Genomic DNA, 18,278 nt, shown 5'->3' with positions numbered 1-18,278 from the left:
CCACTCCCACTCACGATGACGAAATTATACGAAATCCATTTGTTTAAAACAATTATCAATTATTGTATTATTATTAGGCTACAATTATTATTAATAATTACTATACTACCAAGTCAACGACCTTGGAGAGAATTATGTTCATTTTTAAATGTTGAAAGTTTTTGTCAAACTATGTATAATTTGAACAGTTCTATTCATAGAAACTCGTTTGTTTCAGAGTTTTTTTGCAGCATAAGCAACTCATTATAAAGTTTTGTTCTCCATTCATTTTATTACCATTTTACATTTGTAGCAGCAGCAGAAGCAGAGAGAAATGCCAATAATTTAAGAACAACATGGGCAACTACATCTTGGCTTGCTTATATAGAGAGAGCCATTAGAATAACAAGGAAGCAATAAAGCACAAAGCTCTATAGTCATCTATTTGACTGTTGTACAACACTTTAGCCATCGTGAATATCCTCAGGAGAACCTCTCAGTGTTGCAGACCTTGATGAAACAAGAGGCTGTTTGGCTGGAGGTTCATCACCTTGTTGCTTAAACTTGAGACCAAACAAACTGCACAATTTCATCAGCATCAGGTCCACGATCTCTTCCTCCTCCGATGGCTGTGAATGAAACACTGATCAGTATTTAAACTCAGAAATGTCCTCCTCTGTGCCAAAGACCACACATAAGAAATGCAAACGTCAAAGTAGCTTCGCTGGTGTTAGAAGTAACTCTAAAGGAGTCTACACTCTAATGGGAGTAAATAATTAGAGTTTAAATTTAAGTCACTACTTTTAGCTGTTCCTATTTTAAGTTACAACACTATGAATTTAAAAATATACAATAGATTAGTACTTGTGAAGGTGTATATGAGCAGCAACTTTAAATAACAACAGGACAGAGGAGGCATAATTACAGCAAGTAATATATATTTAAAAAAACAATCAGTGCATCTTTTTACAGTACACGTCTAAATACGACTTTGTTTTAAGAATAAAAGCCTGTAATTATTTCGTATAAATATTTAACAACATTTCGACCCATTGTGAAAAATCACCTTGTGATGATTCTGTTCTTCACTGAACGCCACCAAAATGACGGAGATGAAGAGGTTCAGAACCACAAAAGTCATAAAAACAATGCAGGAGCCAATCAGGAAGGCACCAAGTACCGGGTTATAATTCAGGACCTATGGAGCCAAAAGTTGGACATTAATGTTTGCGCTGATGTTTTGGCTGCTTAACTGATATAAAAGTTCTATACTTACCTCTTCATAATTAAAAATGCCGAGCTGCAAGCTGACCATTGTCTGAGCAGCATCCAACAGAGTTCGATAGGAGTACAACTTCCAACCGTACAGCAGGTTAGACTGAAAAAGAATGTTTATCTACGCGTTAGCCTAAGGAAATCAAATATTATTCTATCACACAGCTCTGTATCTCCACCTGCAGCATGTTAAAACTTATTGTGGGAAACTTCTCACCGCAATGGAGTAGGCCAGAAACATGATGGTCATGACCACCAGGAAGCCTGAAATATCAGACCAGGCTCGCTGCAGTGTGGATGTAATCATATGAAGCTTGGGGTTCAGTCTCAGTAGGTGCCAGAGTTTGACTGTAGCCAACAACACTAAGAAAGCAATCAGATATCCTAACACTGCATCAGCCTGGGCCGTCTGATGGAAACTGGCGTATCTGTGAACAGAGAGAGTCATGTTTATAAATAGTGAACATTATTGTCAATTAATATTTATTTATAATATTTATTATTTTCTATTCTCAATTCACCATAACATGCCATAATCTGCTTCCCAACACTAAACACATTCCAATTGTAATATAATCCAACATTTACTGCCAAATATTGCAAAAACCTACCACTATGACTTCCCTCAGACCCGCCCACCCCCCAACGTTTTACAGAGGCCCAACAGAAAGGAGATATTAAAATAGCAACTATCTATGTAAATATAGACCTAATATAAGCATTAATATATATATATATATATATATATATAAAACAATATTGCTTATCTGCAAAGTGTTGAAATATTTTCATTATAAACTCCTTGTAAATGTTTTTGCTTACTGGTCTCTGTTGTTCTGGTAATAGGACATGTCACGGTTCCCAAGCAAAGTCCTTTTGATGAAGACAGATAGTGCACTCCAGCTGAGAATTATGATACCAAGCTCCAGCAGGTTCCACTTACTCCTTAAATAAGCCCATCTCTGCTGCTTTATCAGCTTCCCCTGTTGGAACATGAAATATTCTGTCCATAATAAAAACACTCTACCACAGATTCCTACTACTTCTAGTTCAAAACCTCATGTTTACAAACACAGACCTGAACAAACATGTAATAGATGATAAAGAGGAAGTAGATTGCCTCAGAGGCCATGACAAAGATGTGGAGGCCGCCGGTGGACTGGTAAAGACGGACACTTTGATGCTCACTGCGGAACTGAAAAGCTCCTAAAACAAATTGCAGATGAAAAAAGTGCAGATGACACAATGTCCTGTTTGGACACACTGTGGCCTACCATAAATCACTCACCTATAGCTGTGGTTTCCAGCATAAGTGTAACAATGCAGAAAAGGTTGACGTTGGCATTATACACGGTGAACTCAACAAAGATGGCCTGGGTATAAGCATCAAACCAGGCATTGTCATAAAGGTACTGAAGAGATCTGTATAAACAGAAAAACAGGAAGTCAGGAAATGGCTTCGTTTAACTGACAAGCATTTTGATTTTGTAACGCAACAAGATTGATGAACCTGAAAAGCAACATTATGTCTTTGTCAGGTGTATCCACTAACTCTCATCTCTCCTTGGCACAGGTCCAAGCCATCATAACTTTAAAATTGTATTTTAATACTAAGCTGCTGTTATACCTTAATGACAAAGACTCCCTCCCTTCTTTTGCTTTTCTGAGCACGGCATGTTACTTTTGATAGGCCAACACCAGTAATTCTAACATCAACATACACCACAGATGATCAATGCATTTGCATAATAATGAAAAATTTGAAATCAAATTATGCAAAGGTAAGACAAAGAAACTGATTAAAATCTAAATTGAAAATGTTTTTTTTTTCACAGCGGATGTTTTTTTGTGACTGTTTTTTAGTGGCTTCAAAAAGTGAATAAACTGAATAAACATTTCTAGCAAAGTAGAAGCCCACTGGGGCTAAAAGTTCATTTCCACTGGTTGCTATCACAAGTATCCAGCCAATGAAGACGAACCACCATGGCAGTCCCTCTGGACAATTTTTTTTTTTTACATTGAATAAACATTTCTAGCAAAGTAGAAGCCCACTGGGGCTAAAAGCTAATTTCAATGATAGATGAGTATACAAACGTAATACACTTCTTCTTGCTATATAAAATATGCCTACCTGCTGGAATTTGGCAAGTCAGGTCCCAGATCCACCACATACCCTCCTCCTCTGTAGAGAACCACACTACCCCAGACAGGGTAGGACCTCAGTTTACCCTGGGACTGGTACATCCATGCGTTTTCTAGCAGGTTCAGTGAGGTGTTACCTCCCACAGAGCTGCTCCATCCTGGACCATAGGTGCCCATGTCCTCCAACTCCCATGAGTATGGAGCATGACATTCATGAATTGACTGCTGCATGGAGTGGGAAACAGAGCAGGAGTTTTTCATCACTCTCACTTGGCGTAGACGAGCATTGCCCACCAGCTTTGAATTTCCATCTGTGATGAAACCTATCAAATGAATGAGGAATCAACATAAATAAAACAGTTAGTCCTATAAGTCACAACCATGTCTGTATTTAGTAAGTTGTTGTATGCCGTTTTTATTAAATCAACCACACACTGACCTGGGCGTTGTCCAAACAGGCTGCTGAGCAGAGTTGTATTTGCCCAGTGGAACACATCATGAATGCTCATACTGTCTGAAATCCCTTTGCTGAAGCTCTGACGGATGTGATGACTCAGAAAGTAAGCATTGGGATCCCTCTGACCATATGCTACCAGGAGCAACATCCACATGAACCCCATGTATGCTGCACAAATAACAATAACAAATATCACACATCTGCATCTCGAAATTGTCAAATTTACTGTGATACGTAATAAAGTATTTCTCCCACCAATAATTTCTCCCATTAGTGCAAAGACTTTTCGCTCTTTAATCATGTTGTTCCTGATCCTCTCGATGTCAGTGGGAGGGGGCGGCTGGTAGAAACTGCATGTACTGTCTCTTCTCGCTGCCCTGACTGCATCAGGATCATCTGGAGGAGGATTTCACTTGTTTACTTGCTTATGCTGGTTGTTGTTTTAGCACACAATAACCAGAAATAGTCCATGTAAACAATTACCAGAATTTCTGAAAGTCTCATCTATCTGTGGTTCTCCAAACTCCTCTTCATCAACTTTCTTTAGAACCAGAGCAAAGAAAGCTGCAAATCCAAGGACCTGTGACAGAAAAGTGTCAAATCGGTATCAAACAATTCCACAAAACAGAACAAATACAAACAACAGAAATACAGAACTATCAAGTACTACAGTATGTTCTCATCCACAGCAAGAACCAGCAACGACTAACCTTCAGAGGTTGTGTAATAAAGAGACTCTCAAAGAAAGACACCACCATAGAGATGAGCCAGCTGATAGAGCGCTCCTTTCCATACGTCAACCCATACATCATGGTAAAGTATCCTGACACACTGCTGGTTGCTATTACAAGTGTCCAGCCAATGAAGACGAACCACCATGGCAGTCCCGCCAGACAACATTTTTTGCCGGAGTTCCCGCTGCTTACGCTCTCCTCTGGACTTGGGCTGTGGTCCAGAAGCTCACTGTTCAGGCTGGATGAGGGCAGATGAAAGTCCAGTAGACCCTTCATTCCTTGGACCTGCTGCATGGCCTGGTTGTAACTGTCTGAGTCTGGGAAACGAGAGGGTCCCAATAGACCAAGCTCCTTCTCAACATGGCGCAGCTGCCTGTAGAGGTAACGACTGTTGTTGTTCTTCTTCTGGACCTCATCTGAAGTCTTCTCTGGACTTCCACACATACTGTTTTCTGTTCAATAAACACCACGTCTGCCCAGTTAGTTTGTAAGATGATTCACTGCAAGTTGTACTGTTGTTATAATTACTGTTACTGCGCCAATAATTCTAAATAAGTAGTCTTAGGAAAAATGATAACAAACAATTGTACCTTGTAAACTGACTGAACCTAGACTGAGGATTGAAGAGTGATCTCTTTTTGAGGCCTCAGAGTAGAAGTCCCCACTGATTTGATTCTGCTGTCTGATGATATCCTCAACCAAAGAGAGCAGAGCGTTAATGTCCGTCTGCTGACCAGGATGGAGCTCCTGATGAGGCAGTGGGCTTTTCATGGCCTTCGAGAGAGACTGAGCAATTTTCTTTATGTCCTAATGGTGAAAAAAATCCTTCAAGTATGGAGAAGTAGAAAAGAAATAACTTTGTTGTTCTGTGTGAGTTTATATTTTTGTTATTACCTTGATCACAGTGTCTGCTGTAATGTCCTTCAGCTCCTTCTGAGGAGAAGAGGTCTGTGAGGGAGACACTCGACCAGTCTTACACTGCTTGGATGTTTCTCCTTTGCTGCTTTTCTCTCGAGGCCGAGTGTTTCTGAAGATGCTCACAATGAACAGATTGATGGGAAACATGATGATAGAACTTTGAATTCCAATCATCACCTGTTGCCAGGTAAACTCTATGTGGCCTGTAAAGCAATTTAATTAAAAATGAATTCCTTGATAGGATTTTAATGGTAAAATTTTCCTCAAACTGGTTGTTAACCAAAATATATAATTAATATGTAAGGATATGTATTGTGTCATACCCAGGTCCATGGTCTGCTCAGAGGGATCTGTTGGAATGCCCCAGAACATAATGCTGGTCAACATGGTGCAAAGGAGAAGAGAAAAGCAGCAGGACACACGTTGTACACGTGTGAAAGTGCTGCATGGAGGTCGACTTACGACAGAAAACCAGATATGACCATCACTGAAGTCTTTGGCTGTTTTCATGAAAAACAAGTTGCTACAGAAGTGAGAAAGTGGGACAAGGAGGGATGAATTAGATGTAATAGTAAAGTGAAAATCATACAGAAATCTATAGTGGTTATGCATCTGCAGTTGCTCAACGGCAAGTCTCACCTGAACTTTTTCAAATCTATTTCTGTGGCTACGGGGAAAACCTTGTCGAGCGAGCACTCTCCTACATCTACAGCCAGCCAGGAGTTACACAGGAAGTGCCATTTCTGACCCGTCTCCAGATCCTGCACAATCACTTTGTTGACATACCTGCATATTCAGTCAATAATTACCATCAGCAGTAAACACATAAAAATTCTAGAGCACCAGGGTGGAACTTTGGGGATTTAACAGAGTGGGTTCAGTGAGGGGTGGCAGCAAATCTACCTCTGACACTATTTGTATAAACACATTTACAGTCATTACACAATGTTGATGTTGTGTTGATACAAATCAGTCCTTCATTTATTAATTATTTCCTGTTATCACATTTAAAGCTTCCATCCTCTCACCATGCTGGTCGTCCCCCTGAGTTGTCATGCCACAGCCTGATGCTTTGTAGATCACCAAGAGAAAAGTGTGTGGTCATGAGGAACATGTCTACACCACCCCTTTCGAACACAGGCTTCTCAGGGTCCGTCAGGTGATGGGGGTCACTTTCTCCCTCTGTGCCCAGGAGAGTTATTGTCACCTGACACAAAAAAAGGTCAGTCACACAGAGTCACACATTCTCTGTGTTTCATAGGCTACCCACTGACCTGAGATGAGGTGTTGGCACCGTGTCTGTGACCTGTACTGACACTCAGCATGTAACAATACTCAGCCAATGGATCATTGTCCTCTAGTACCGTTATCTTGACCTTAAAGTGAATATTAAAACAAAGGTTTGACAGATGAAAAACTTGATGATTATTGATTCAGTTGTTAACCTTTATGTTGAATACATTAAGTCTACAGTGAACGTCTAATAACATTCAGAATGTGACACTGACCTTGGTCGAGTCCTGGATGTCTTTCCTGCGTGCCCACACAATCACCAGGAGATAAACAAAAAATATAGCCCCAACAAAACACACCACCACAGGGTTGTTGGTGAAAGTGGCAAAAAGTTCGGCTGTTCGAGAAACATCCACCAGATTTGGCATGACAAAGAAGGAGCTGCCAAAGAAGGTGAGGTGATTGCAGAGGCACTGGGTGACCAAAGACGTGGTGAGTGGACCAACCTGTGGTCAATAATATAAAAAAGTAAAAAGTAAGTTTAACTTTTACATAAAAAAGTAAAAAGTAAGTTTAACTTACTTTAACTTACTAGTAAGTTTAACTGTCAACATTATTGACTGGTTTTACTCCTTTACTCACCCTGCAGCCATCTTCACTCCAGCCAGACTGGGTTTCATTCCAGTATTTGCACTGGGCTGCAATGGTCGTCACAGCAACCGTGGCATTGACGGATTTGATGCCTGGCTCTACAATAGGCTTGATAACAAGATAGTGAACTCCAACATCTCCTGTTCTGTTTTGAGGACTGAGCACCCAGGTGTATTTTTCCTCTTTAGACAAAGGTTATAATTCAATCAGTCATTAGGAGGTTTAAACTCCTTTAAACTTTAAGTATTTTTATGCTGTAATAAACATCTGATTACCTTCTTTTGAATTTTCCAACGGAATTTGAGTTTTGGCAACAAAATTCTCATCATTTGGATAATCATTATACCCCAGCAACAGGACAAAAGAAATGTTTTCAGAAGGCTCCACTTTCAGCACCAATGTTACATCTGGCGAAGGGATGTCAAGAATCACTGTACTGAAGTTGGCCAGGTCAACAGTGGTGATGTTCTCAGGGCCTGTGTCAAGTCTTGGAAGAAGAATCTGAAAATGCCAGAGAAATGTATCAATCAATATGACGGATGGTTAAAAAAAAACAACCTCAAACTCAACTCAACTTAACAATGTTCTACCTCAATCTCCTCAGGTAAGTTCTCCACAGGTATCACAGTGCCATCCATTCTGCTGAGAGACAAGGATCCTACAATTCCTGTGATATTTTCCTCTTTCCAGGAGTATGGATTTTTCTCAAAGCTCATCATCTTAAAGAATGAAGACAAACCCTTATTAAAAATGTCCATTTTTATCTTTTATCCCCAATTTTGTGTCGCAGCAAGAACAAGTGCAAATAGAAGTTGACATGAGTAAAAAAGTTATATACTCCTTATACAGGTCCACCAAGCAATTAGTGTAGATACTTTACATTATAATTTTGGCCAGGATTTAATTAACCTTTATACTGTTTTTTATTTGTATGTGTACACTATAAAGTCATGTTTATGTTTTTAAATATTAAACATTTTATTTTATTAATATTGTTTTTGTCATTGTGTAAGAATTACTTTTAATATAGAATTATATATATTATATATATAGATATTTTTTATATTCTTTTTCTTGGCTGCCTGGCTGATTATTTTATTTTATTTTGAAGATCATTTGTTTATTGTAAAATAAATACCATTGATTATTAATCCGTGTTGTAATAATGAATAATTAAAATGTTAAAATGTTAAAAAATTCACTATTTACTCAGTTAAACTCAAAAATCTTGTTTTCTCAGTTATTATGTAAACACAGTGATGATGAAATATTTTAACTGCAGTTTTTCTTACTCTGACGTCCACCGGCTCCTCAGGAGAAACAACATTGTGTGGCAGTTTTGGAAAGGAAAATCTGGATGAGCTTCTCTTCTGCGCATTAATATCTTGTGTTTGCATGGACTCTGGTGAAATTCTGCAGAAACAACAGTCAACTTCACTAATAAAAAAACAAAGCCTTCCCCAGTTAACTCTCCTTGTCCAGCATCTGGTATATCTTACCTGTTGACATAGACAGTGATCTGACCAGACTCTATGATGGCGGGGCCTTCATCCAGCTTTTTATTATTCAACAAAGCACTTTGAACATTGTTGATTCCAGTCAAAAGTAAGTCTGAAATCTTTTTCTGTTAAAAAGGCAAAAAAGAGTTGTCCTTTAATTGTGCAAACGTGAAAAAAAAGGATGATGATGAAGAGTGGATACCTACGTTTGATGAACTGTTTAAAATGTTACTGGCTGCTTCAACAATGGGTGCAGCAGCTTCAACAACTTCTGCTTCATCACTACTGTTGTGTTTAACACTGATGGTGTTAAGAAAGGAGCTGAGGTCAACCAGTAGTGAACCAGCTTCTTCCTAGATAAATGTAAACAAGAAAAAAATCAATCTAAGCTCCCTCGCAGGTTTAACATGGATCAGTGGTTCCCAAAGTAGGGTGTAGGGAGCTAATAGGAGGCAAAAAAAAGCAGATGTGGGGGAACACAGCATGGAAAACTCCAATAGCCCTGCCTACAAAATAGAGGTGTGCAGAAAAAGTTTAGGAACCACTGCTGCAGACAGAGAATGTATACTAATAAAATGTCTTTTCCCTTTTCTGCAATAAAAACAACAACACATAAATAGTGTACTTTAATGTGAGTGTTTGATAATGTCATTATAAAAGGCTGTGCTACTGCTGCAGGCTAAAATGTAAAGCACAAAGTATATCATAATATTATTGGTAGTAGCAGCAGCAGTGGTAGAAGTAGTAGTAGTGGTACAATAAGAAGTACTTTACATACAGTATCACAGGTGATGCCTTGTGAAGTGGTTGTAGCAATTGAAAACATTTTTTTAATTTTTAATGAAACAGTGTAAAGTATTTTTTTTCAAATGTTGAGATTAATGATGTACTATATTCACAGTAATTTAGAACGGATATAGTACACCTACTTGAGCAGCAGGGCTGAGCTCCTCTGTGCGTTGAGTGAGTCCAGCCACAGCTCTGGCTGTTACCTGTACTTCATGGGTTGTGTTACTTGGGGTGTCCATGAGCACCGTAGCCATTTTGGTCAACATTTGCTCCCTGAACTGAAATAGAACAGAGCTGTAGCTGTAGTTGTAGGTGAGTAGGGCATTTATTGTCAGTATTTACACCACACACAGGTTCAGTGTCCCCAGGAGCCTTGTTGTCAGAGGGTAGATGTCAAAACATGTAGCACTACATGCTTTGACATCTACCCTCTGCTTTGTGTGGTTATCAGGACTAGACAAGTCAAGGTTTTAGGGAGCACCAACATAATATCAACCTGATTTGAGCCATTTTAGCAGTTTTGTACTCTGTGTCACCTTGGTCCTCTCATCCTTCTGGTCCTGGTCAGCCTCTGTATTCAGCATGTAGGAAACTGAGGTAAATATTTGCCCCAGTGCCTCCCCCGACAGCAGACCTTGGTCCTCTAACTGAGCCACAGTGTCCTCCACAGCAGACTGAAGAGCCACCACTGAATCGCTGAGGTCACTTTTACGAACCTTTAGTCAGACAAATAAATAATCCCCAATCATTTCAAATGCATTCATGTTCACACACACACAAAAATCTACTTTGGACAAACCTGAGTTGTAACAGTTGTGGTGGAGGTTTGGTCCATTCCATTTTTTGCACTCACTATTACAGACAAAGTGTAATTGTTGTTCTCATCTCCCAGAGGCAGGAAGACGGATTTCATCTCATTTGCATTACTACAGCGTAGGTGTTGGCCTGAAAATCAAAAGTTAAACCGATCAAGTAAACCGAGTTATTGTTGATTATACTTCTTTTTCAAAAATAGGAAATGCTAAAATTGTTAAACCATGAAGAAAACTTGAAAAAATCTGAGTTCTGTTGACAACGTTTGAAGCAACATTTTTCATACAAAACAAGAATTAGTTGAATTAGTTGAAAACACTAAGATGAATTTACCTTTTGATCCATTTTTATTCAATTCCTTCTGTTGTCTATTTCTCCAAAATCTTTTTTTTTAATTGTCATTCTCACCTGCATTTGTTTTAAAGCAATAAACACAGCCTGTGGTGCAGAAGGAGTTTGGTTTGCAAGTAATGTCAAAAGCATCTAGGACAGTGCCAGAGGTGGGAGAAATGGTACACAACGGTGGGCTGGGGTCTGTTGGAGGATCAGTGCTGTGAGCTGCTGCTTCAGTCGGATCGACACCTGGTACTGGGAAAGTGTACTTGGCAAAGCCGAGTTCTTTCTTGCCTGTTTGACAAACGTGTGGTTTTAAATCAACCAATCAACGAGACTCTGCACAGGAAACTGTTTAACAACTTAACAAGTTTGAACATAATAATTGTACTATACTATACATTAACATTTACGACATAGTTGTTAGAACTTTTGTTCGTACCATAGGCCAGTACAGTGATGTTGTGCAGTTTGTTCCTGGAATCCTGAAAATGTTTTTTTTGTACAATGTATTCAGTGCTGCCATTCTGCGTGTCAGTAGGGGGCGCCCTTCCTGCTTTAGAGTAACATTTTTTGAGGTCGTCCTGGGGAAAGAAAACCTGTTAGTACTCTTTGTGTTATGTCTGATTTTGGAAAATGAATTCAGGAGAAAAAGGTTGATTCAGACTTGCCTTCATAGCCCCTGGGTCTTCGATGAACCAGACAACATCTGGACAAGTTGTTACACAGCTAAGCCTCAGCTTTATATCGTTGTCCGCATTAAGGTTAGTGCAATTGTCACAACTGAAAAAATTCAGAAAATAAATTTCAGAACAGATTCTTTGGCATGTCACTTACAGAAGATCTTTGACTCATGTTGCATGTCAACACAAATTATAACGTGCAACACTCTAATTAAATAAACTTCACCACCATAAAGATGCTTTACTTCTAAATGCCCTTGGTCACTTCTATATGTTGAATTGTTCCCATCAGTGACAAGACTGGTGCTGCATGGATTCAAGCAGAGAGCTGTGTGCTGGAGTGTATCCACTCAGGTTCATTCACTACGACAGTTGCTATGAATTTTGGCTCACGCCCCAGATCAGACACACGCTACACGGTAGCAGTGTACATGTTTGATTGATTGCTAGTTGACAAGAAATGATTTAATGTCGGGAGGGGCAGAAGACTTGTCATTGGGATTGAATGGAAATTTAGATAACGTAACTGACGTGTGATCTGTTGGAGACACCGGAACTAGACTGACTTGTTTAACAAAGACAATCTAATTTTTTCTAGTAAGCACAGCATGAAATGGTTGTTGGTTTGGCTCTGGCTCATATGATATTATCACTGCATTAGTAATGAAATATGTACACATTTAAACCAGGTGTATTTCCCTTGTTGTGTTTTTCTTCTCTTTTGTTATTTGAGGACTTTGCTTTGAATTTCAGAAAGAAAGTCTAAACAGTAAAATAGAGTAAAGCAATATAAAATATTATTAAGGGATAATAAGACAAAAAGTCATTATTATAAGATTATTACAAGATTATTGTAAGATAAGAACAAACCTTCATTGATGTTAAATTAGTTTGCTTTGTATAAAAAGCCTAGCAATTAGCAAACAGCCTACTTGTCATTTATTTTACCTGATATTGACGTCTGTGAATTCCTTTGGAGTCACAGTGATGCACTTTGAGTTCAAACTGAACACGGGCCACTCTATGAACCAGAGTTTTTTTCTAACTGTCAATGTGTACTTCTGAAATTCAAAGGGATCGGGCAGACAGTCTCTGTCGACCACAAGACTTGAATCCTGCGTTGTGTTTCTGCATCTGCAGTTTCCTTCTGTAAGGACAGAAACAGACAAAGCTTTAATAAAATGTCAACAACAAAAAAGTTGAACCCAGCATCCTTATGACACACACACATAAACACGTATATATGTCAGCTATAATAACCACCCTGCAGTTTCACTGAGAGCCCCTAGAGGTCGTCAACCTGCTTTTAGAGACCTCTGGTTTTGACCATGGAAGTGTTTCATATAATTCATGTTTAATTTTAGCTTCCCATCTATTTTTCTTCCCTAATATGTTTTCACTGAGTAAAAGTGTGTGTGAACATCAACATGATGACAAGCAACTGGGGCGGGCTGTTTCATCACAACATTATCTGTCATTGTCAATAAGTTTAGTCAATAAACCCCAGGTTTGTGATTGGCAGTGATCACAGGTTCTACTGGGGGGACAGAAAATACTTATATCATGATTGTAATTATACAAAATCACAGTGAAATAAAACTTAAATCTAGAATTGTTTGTGCTAAAACAAGACTTGTTAAATGGTTGGGAACATTGTCTCACCACTTACAGCTTCACTTACTGCTGTTTAGAGGAGGACACTAATTGCAGCTGCAGCAAAAATAAAACAGTGAAGTGCTGAAAGGAAAATCAGCTGATACAGAATTAACTGCAATTTCTGGGACGGGCTGCAATCAAGACACAACTGCAAACACCTGGTTGGGTATGGGGAGCCTAGATGACAATGTCTGACTTTCAGCACAATGGTTAATTCATTTACCCATTCACACCCATGTTTTATGTGTATGCTTATTGAATTTAATGCCATCATTTGACACATTTATGCTATAGCACCTGATGTCTCCAAAATATTGAAATTTCTGGGATGTAACAGTCACTGGTGGTGGACTTCACTGACACTATGAAAACACCAGGATGGCACAATGTATTTATATGTATGTTGCTCATGTAAATCTTACTGTAACTTCCTGCATTAATAGAATATATCAATAAAACAATCAATCATTGAATCCATCCATCTGTCTGTCTATCTGTCATCTGCAGTACTTTTATTTTGTACTCATCTGATACAGTTGTTCAAATTGTGGTTCTATTCTTGATCAACACATGTTAAATATATTATTATACACTTACCACATTGCCATTCAAATGCGAGCCCTGTGCGCAGTAACGAATCGATTCCTGCGACACTCAGTGTGATGTTGTGATTGTAGTCAATCAAAGTGTCAGGAAAGGCAATTATTTTCACATCAGTGGTAACATCTGTCTGTGGATAGAAGAAAAGTCAGTGCGCTGCTGACACATGCAGATAATGAATAACATTCATTAAGGCAACTATTCAACATACTTTGTTTTCTTGTCCATCTGGTAAAACGTCAGAGTGATTCCTACAAGCCTGGAGGATGTCCTCCAGGTCCACATCAACTTCTAATGACCAAATACCATTCATGGCTCGGACGTGGACTTTTAACAATCCTTTGGAGAACATTTAAAATTATAAGCACACTCATCATGTTTATTTTAATAGCAAGATATATTTGAATGAATTACAGGGGGGTTAAGCGTACCTTGGATAGGACTAGAGAATGTATACACTTCTGAGCTACCATTGAGCATCTCCCTTGTCTCAGATAGAGAGTCTGTAGCTCCAGTAAAGTTGAAGAAAAGTTGCACAGGTGACCCTTGATTTAATGATACCTCAATCATCAAATCAGCAGAGTCTGGACACACTCGGGCCTCTGACAGGACTGAGGCCAGGAGGCCTTTCACAGGCTCCAGCAGACACAGCTCCAGAGCAGCAGACACTGCGTGGGATGTGAGTCTGTTTGAAGCAGCTACAGTCAGATTGTGGCAGCCAGACCCAAGCCTCTCAACCACCGTTGAATCCAGTGTGATGTTGTGTGGTTGTATTCCAATGCTTATTGATGAGCTTGCAAGCAATTGGTCCCCATGATGAATGGTATAGGAAATATTTGTACCTATCAGTGACAGGAGAAGGTTAAATCAATCTGCATTTTTGAATTTTAATTCTATTTATTACAAGTATGTTCACTTACCTTTCTGTACCATCACCTCTATATGTACAGGTTGGCCAAACTGCGCATGGCATTTAGCGCCATCATTTGACCCATTAATGCTATAGCACCTGATGTCTCCAAAGTCTCTAACAGGCTCCTGAATAGTGATGGCTTTCTGGGCTGTAACATGCCAGTCACTGGTGGTGCACTCCACCGAAACTAGGAAAACACCAGGACGACTGAATTTGTGCATAATAGTACTCTCCATCCTGTGAGAAAGACAAAAAACAAAAAACACCACAGCAGCAGACAGGTTAGATAATATAGAGTCAGTATAGATCACGAGACTGGTAGAAACAGATGGAACATGAGCTTGACTAACTCTTCCAGGCTGTATGGATCAATAGTGTGGCCATCTCCAGAGTTCAATGTGCACGTCAGGTTTCCCTGAAATGGATGCAGGAGCCACTTCACAGTGATGGTAACGTTATCAAACACTGCTGCCAGTTTGCTCATCAATAAGTGGAGTCCTAAGTAAAACAAATCACAATGTGATAAATTAGGTTATCAGAGGGTGAAATACTTCAAATATAACATCTGTAATATATCTATCAACATCTAGGTCATTATAAAATGTTTAGTCTGGAAAGATATCAACAACAAAATAAATAAATCTGACCATGTTTGCAGTGGTACTCCACAGACAGGTAACTTCCTAGTACAGGACACGGTTCAACAGAAGAACTCAGATCCATTGAAGCCTGGCAGGCCTGCAGTCCATGGCACTGGGCTGGAATGTAGCAGAAAAAATGTCTGTGACAATGCAGAATTGAAGAGCCAGTGGATTTCAAATATAAATGACCAACAGGGTTGTGGTTTCATGCAACTTTTTGTGAGTAAAATTAAAAGCCTTTTTAAGAATGTATAAGATTATTTTATTTGTTGTGGCTAAGTCTAACCCGTTTCTCTTTATTATTATTTTCTAGCAATATGCTTTGATGCTAATTTTTAACTAATTTGACTGACTAAATTACAGATGTAGGGCAGAGCCAATGTAATTAGTCCACAGTGGTGAAGGTGAAATGTACTGTAGGTGGAGTAGTTCACATATTTCAATTCTTTGGCCGTTTGGAAGAAAGGCCGTTCATCTTGTAAGCATTTCATTAGCTGAAAACTCATTAATTAATTTTTTTTTCAATACGTCCAATTAAACAATAGTATTTTTTCTTTATTCCAAAATCACTCTTAAAGAACTAACAGAGTTGTACATATTAGCAATAGCAGGAAAAATAAATAAGCACTGAAATTAATAAAGTGTTATTTTTTGTCAGACACAGTGCATTAAAAATAGTCGTAGTTGGTGTTTGTTCTGTCACTTTAATCTCTATCATCCCACCTGTTACAGACTCTACCACATCTATCCAGCTGCACTCCTCCTGGGCTGATGCGGGCAGGGCTGTGATCGCAGAGCGGCAGTAGTGAATTGTCTTCCGACCATAGAAGCTGTCGACGATCTCTATGACTTGGCCAGAGCCACACTGCAGGGTGGCATTTTGTCCATGACATGCGATAGATCTCCCAGAATCTAAAAAATATATATGTTTTGAACAATAACAATAAAACAAAACAAATCCAAGAATTGTTTACAGATATTTGTTAGTATGATTAAAATGTTTTTACCAAACTGGCAGATGAAGTTGAGTTCCTGGCTGCAGTTCACTGTGGCCTCCCACTGGAAGCCAGAATTTGCAAGGACATGTCCACAAGCTGCTTCTGAATCGGGAGGGTTTACCCAGTTATTATAGCTGACATCAGAACTATCCAGCCATGCAAGGGAACCTGAGGGAGAAAAAGGTAAATATTGTTTTTTCAATGGATTTACTAGGATTAACTAGGCTAGTCTAGGAAAAAAACAAATGTTGAGGCAAGGTCATTTTACATCTCCTTTTCTCTGGGGTACCTACATTGTACAGAACCGTGTAGGGCTCAGTTGTTGGTAGCAAAACACACGGCTGTACTAGTGGCAAATGACTGATAAAACCCCCTTTTAGAAAGACAATAAAACCTTTTACAATGAAGAGCACTTGACTACGAGCTTGCTCAAAAGCTCAGCTGAATACAGGGGGGAATTTGTCATCACACCTGCTGCTCAAAGACAATATCAGAGCATGTCAGCCAGCAGTGAACAAACATGCCACACAGCTCTTTAATGGATGTGCTGTTGTTCTGTGATGTTCTCATTTCTGGATGTTAATGTTAATACCAGGGCAATTACATCAGATTAAATAGTGTATTTTATATTTGTTTATTTATTTATTATTTGTTTAATAAATATTGAGTAAAATATTTAGAATGTAAGGTCTCAAAAAGATCAATGATTTACTGGAAAGCAATTAAGAAACCTTAAAAATGAACATTAATTTTAAATCCCATGGAGTATCTGGGTTTATCACTCACCCTCAGTACCAGCAGCTTCCAGTGTGAGGTTTGGAGCAGCAGGTGCCAGTCCAAGCCACCAGTCCTTCTCAGGCTCCAGGTGCTTCTGTAGGAACTGTTGAGTTTCATCATTAAGAATAAAGACTAGGTGTCCTCCACCTCTCTCACACCACCCCTGTGCACTGAGGAAGGATCGGCGCAGACCCACAAACTCGTAACAGGAGCCGTCAAATCCTTCCTGAAGTTCTGGGCAGGTCAGTGTGTCCTCGTCAGCGTAACAAGCCCAACGAAGGAAAAGGGCCGTGAAAGTCAGTGGAGGGAAAGCCGCTCTGTCCATCTCTGTCTCAGCCTTCGTACATGGTTCAGATTCTCTGGGAACATGACTTTAAAGGGTGATGACGTAAAAGGCCCTGACAGTGATCAGTACTTGGGGATAATTTCTGACACCGGGACAGCTTCCTTTTAGCTCCCAACCTTTGTATTTCCCCCATAATCCTTAAATACAACAAAGCTCCAATGGGTAGTGAAAGGGGACATGACAACAGTCAACAGCCACCAATTGTCCCACTGTTTTCATTACCATAGGGCTCCACAATCTGCAGAGTGAGATAAGCCCTCCATTCAGACCTGCACCTTGGAAAACATCAATTTAAACTTTATAGGTGACCAAATGCCTTGTGGGCCTGTTAAAATGTACCTAGTATTCTATGTTATATATATAAATATATACAGTATATATGTATTGTATTTATTTATGTATTCTGTATGTGTAACAGCTTTATGCTATATATATATATACTATATATGTACTATATACTATATATATACACATACTTACACAACAATTTAACAAATTCAGAATGATGTTAAATTGCTATTGTATTTTGTTTTTTTCTATGTGTTTTACCTCTTCATTTAGGCCCTTTAAAGAAATGGTTGGAAAAATTACTGTTATATTTATTAATTTATTTATGGAGCATGTCACATGTATTTTCAGTAATGTGATAACCAGTCAACAAGTCAGGGATTAATTAATTGTTAATTAATACGGTGGGTTGTTTACAGAAATGCTAATGAGCAGTCGCTTTACAGTTCATCTATATCTGAAATATTGTGGAGAAATAATTTTTTTTTCATTGTTTCCTCTTCCACATTATTGCACAATGGTAAGTAAAAGTGTAGTGTAGTGTACTCACAAT

General features: G+C 39.0%; 1 protein-coding gene across 1 annotated transcript; it reads right to left on the bottom strand.

Annotated features, from left to right (window-relative positions):
- Positions 1 to 151: 151 nt before the first annotated feature.
- LOC103398429 (polycystic kidney disease protein 1-like 2) lies at positions 152 to 17,684 on the bottom strand. Its single transcript, XM_025053538.1, has 41 exons — positions 17,101 to 17,684; positions 16,324 to 16,482; positions 16,040 to 16,228; positions 15,323 to 15,433; positions 15,026 to 15,173; positions 14,683 to 14,912; positions 14,194 to 14,604; positions 13,974 to 14,101; positions 13,760 to 13,892; positions 12,455 to 12,677; positions 11,495 to 11,606; positions 11,266 to 11,407; positions 10,899 to 11,117; positions 10,477 to 10,622; positions 10,214 to 10,393; positions 9,818 to 9,955; positions 9,095 to 9,241; positions 8,889 to 9,013; positions 8,682 to 8,802; positions 7,980 to 8,108; positions 7,665 to 7,890; positions 7,381 to 7,571; positions 7,014 to 7,244; positions 6,780 to 6,881; positions 6,534 to 6,712; positions 6,145 to 6,291; positions 5,829 to 6,028; positions 5,482 to 5,708; positions 5,178 to 5,394; positions 4,564 to 5,039; positions 4,337 to 4,433; positions 4,109 to 4,249; positions 3,836 to 4,021; positions 3,386 to 3,719; positions 2,543 to 2,676; positions 2,333 to 2,460; positions 2,077 to 2,237; positions 1,472 to 1,682; positions 1,256 to 1,357; positions 1,046 to 1,177; positions 152 to 608 (listed from the first exon to the last, which is right to left on the bottom strand). Exons 1-41 carry the CDS (start codon positions 17,414 to 17,416, stop codon positions 444 to 446), a joined length of 7,494 nt encoding a protein of 2,497 aa, XP_024909306.1. The 5' UTR covers positions 17,417 to 17,684; the 3' UTR covers positions 152 to 443.
- Positions 17,685 to 18,278: the final 594 nt, after the last annotated feature.

The sequence above is a fragment of the Cynoglossus semilaevis genome, unplaced genomic scaffold, assembly GCF_000523025.1.
Source record: "Cynoglossus semilaevis isolate Cse_v1.0 unplaced genomic scaffold, Cse_v1.0 scaffold1102, whole genome shotgun sequence".
Classification (NCBI taxonomy): Eukaryota; Metazoa; Chordata; class Actinopteri; order Pleuronectiformes; family Cynoglossidae; genus Cynoglossus; species Cynoglossus semilaevis.
The sequence above is the reverse complement of the archived record's forward strand: the minus strand, read 5'-3'. Positions and strand labels throughout refer to the sequence as shown.

What these genes read in the sequence shown, in the direction of transcription:
- LOC103398429 (XM_025053538.1), bottom strand. Translation starts at nt 17,416, where the DNA reads ATGGACAGAGCGGCTTTCCCTCCACTGACTTTCACGGCCCTTTTCCTT. An exon ending in GATCCATACAGCCTGGAAGA is followed by an intron (nt 14,913 to 15,025) that starts GTTAGTCAAGCT and finishes TCTTTCTCACAG; the next exon opens with GATGGAGAGTACTATTATGC. An exon ending in AGAAGGATGAGAGGACCAAG is followed by an intron (nt 9,956 to 10,213) that starts GTGACACAGAGT and finishes GTTCTATTTCAG; the next exon opens with TTCAGGGAGCAAATGTTGAC.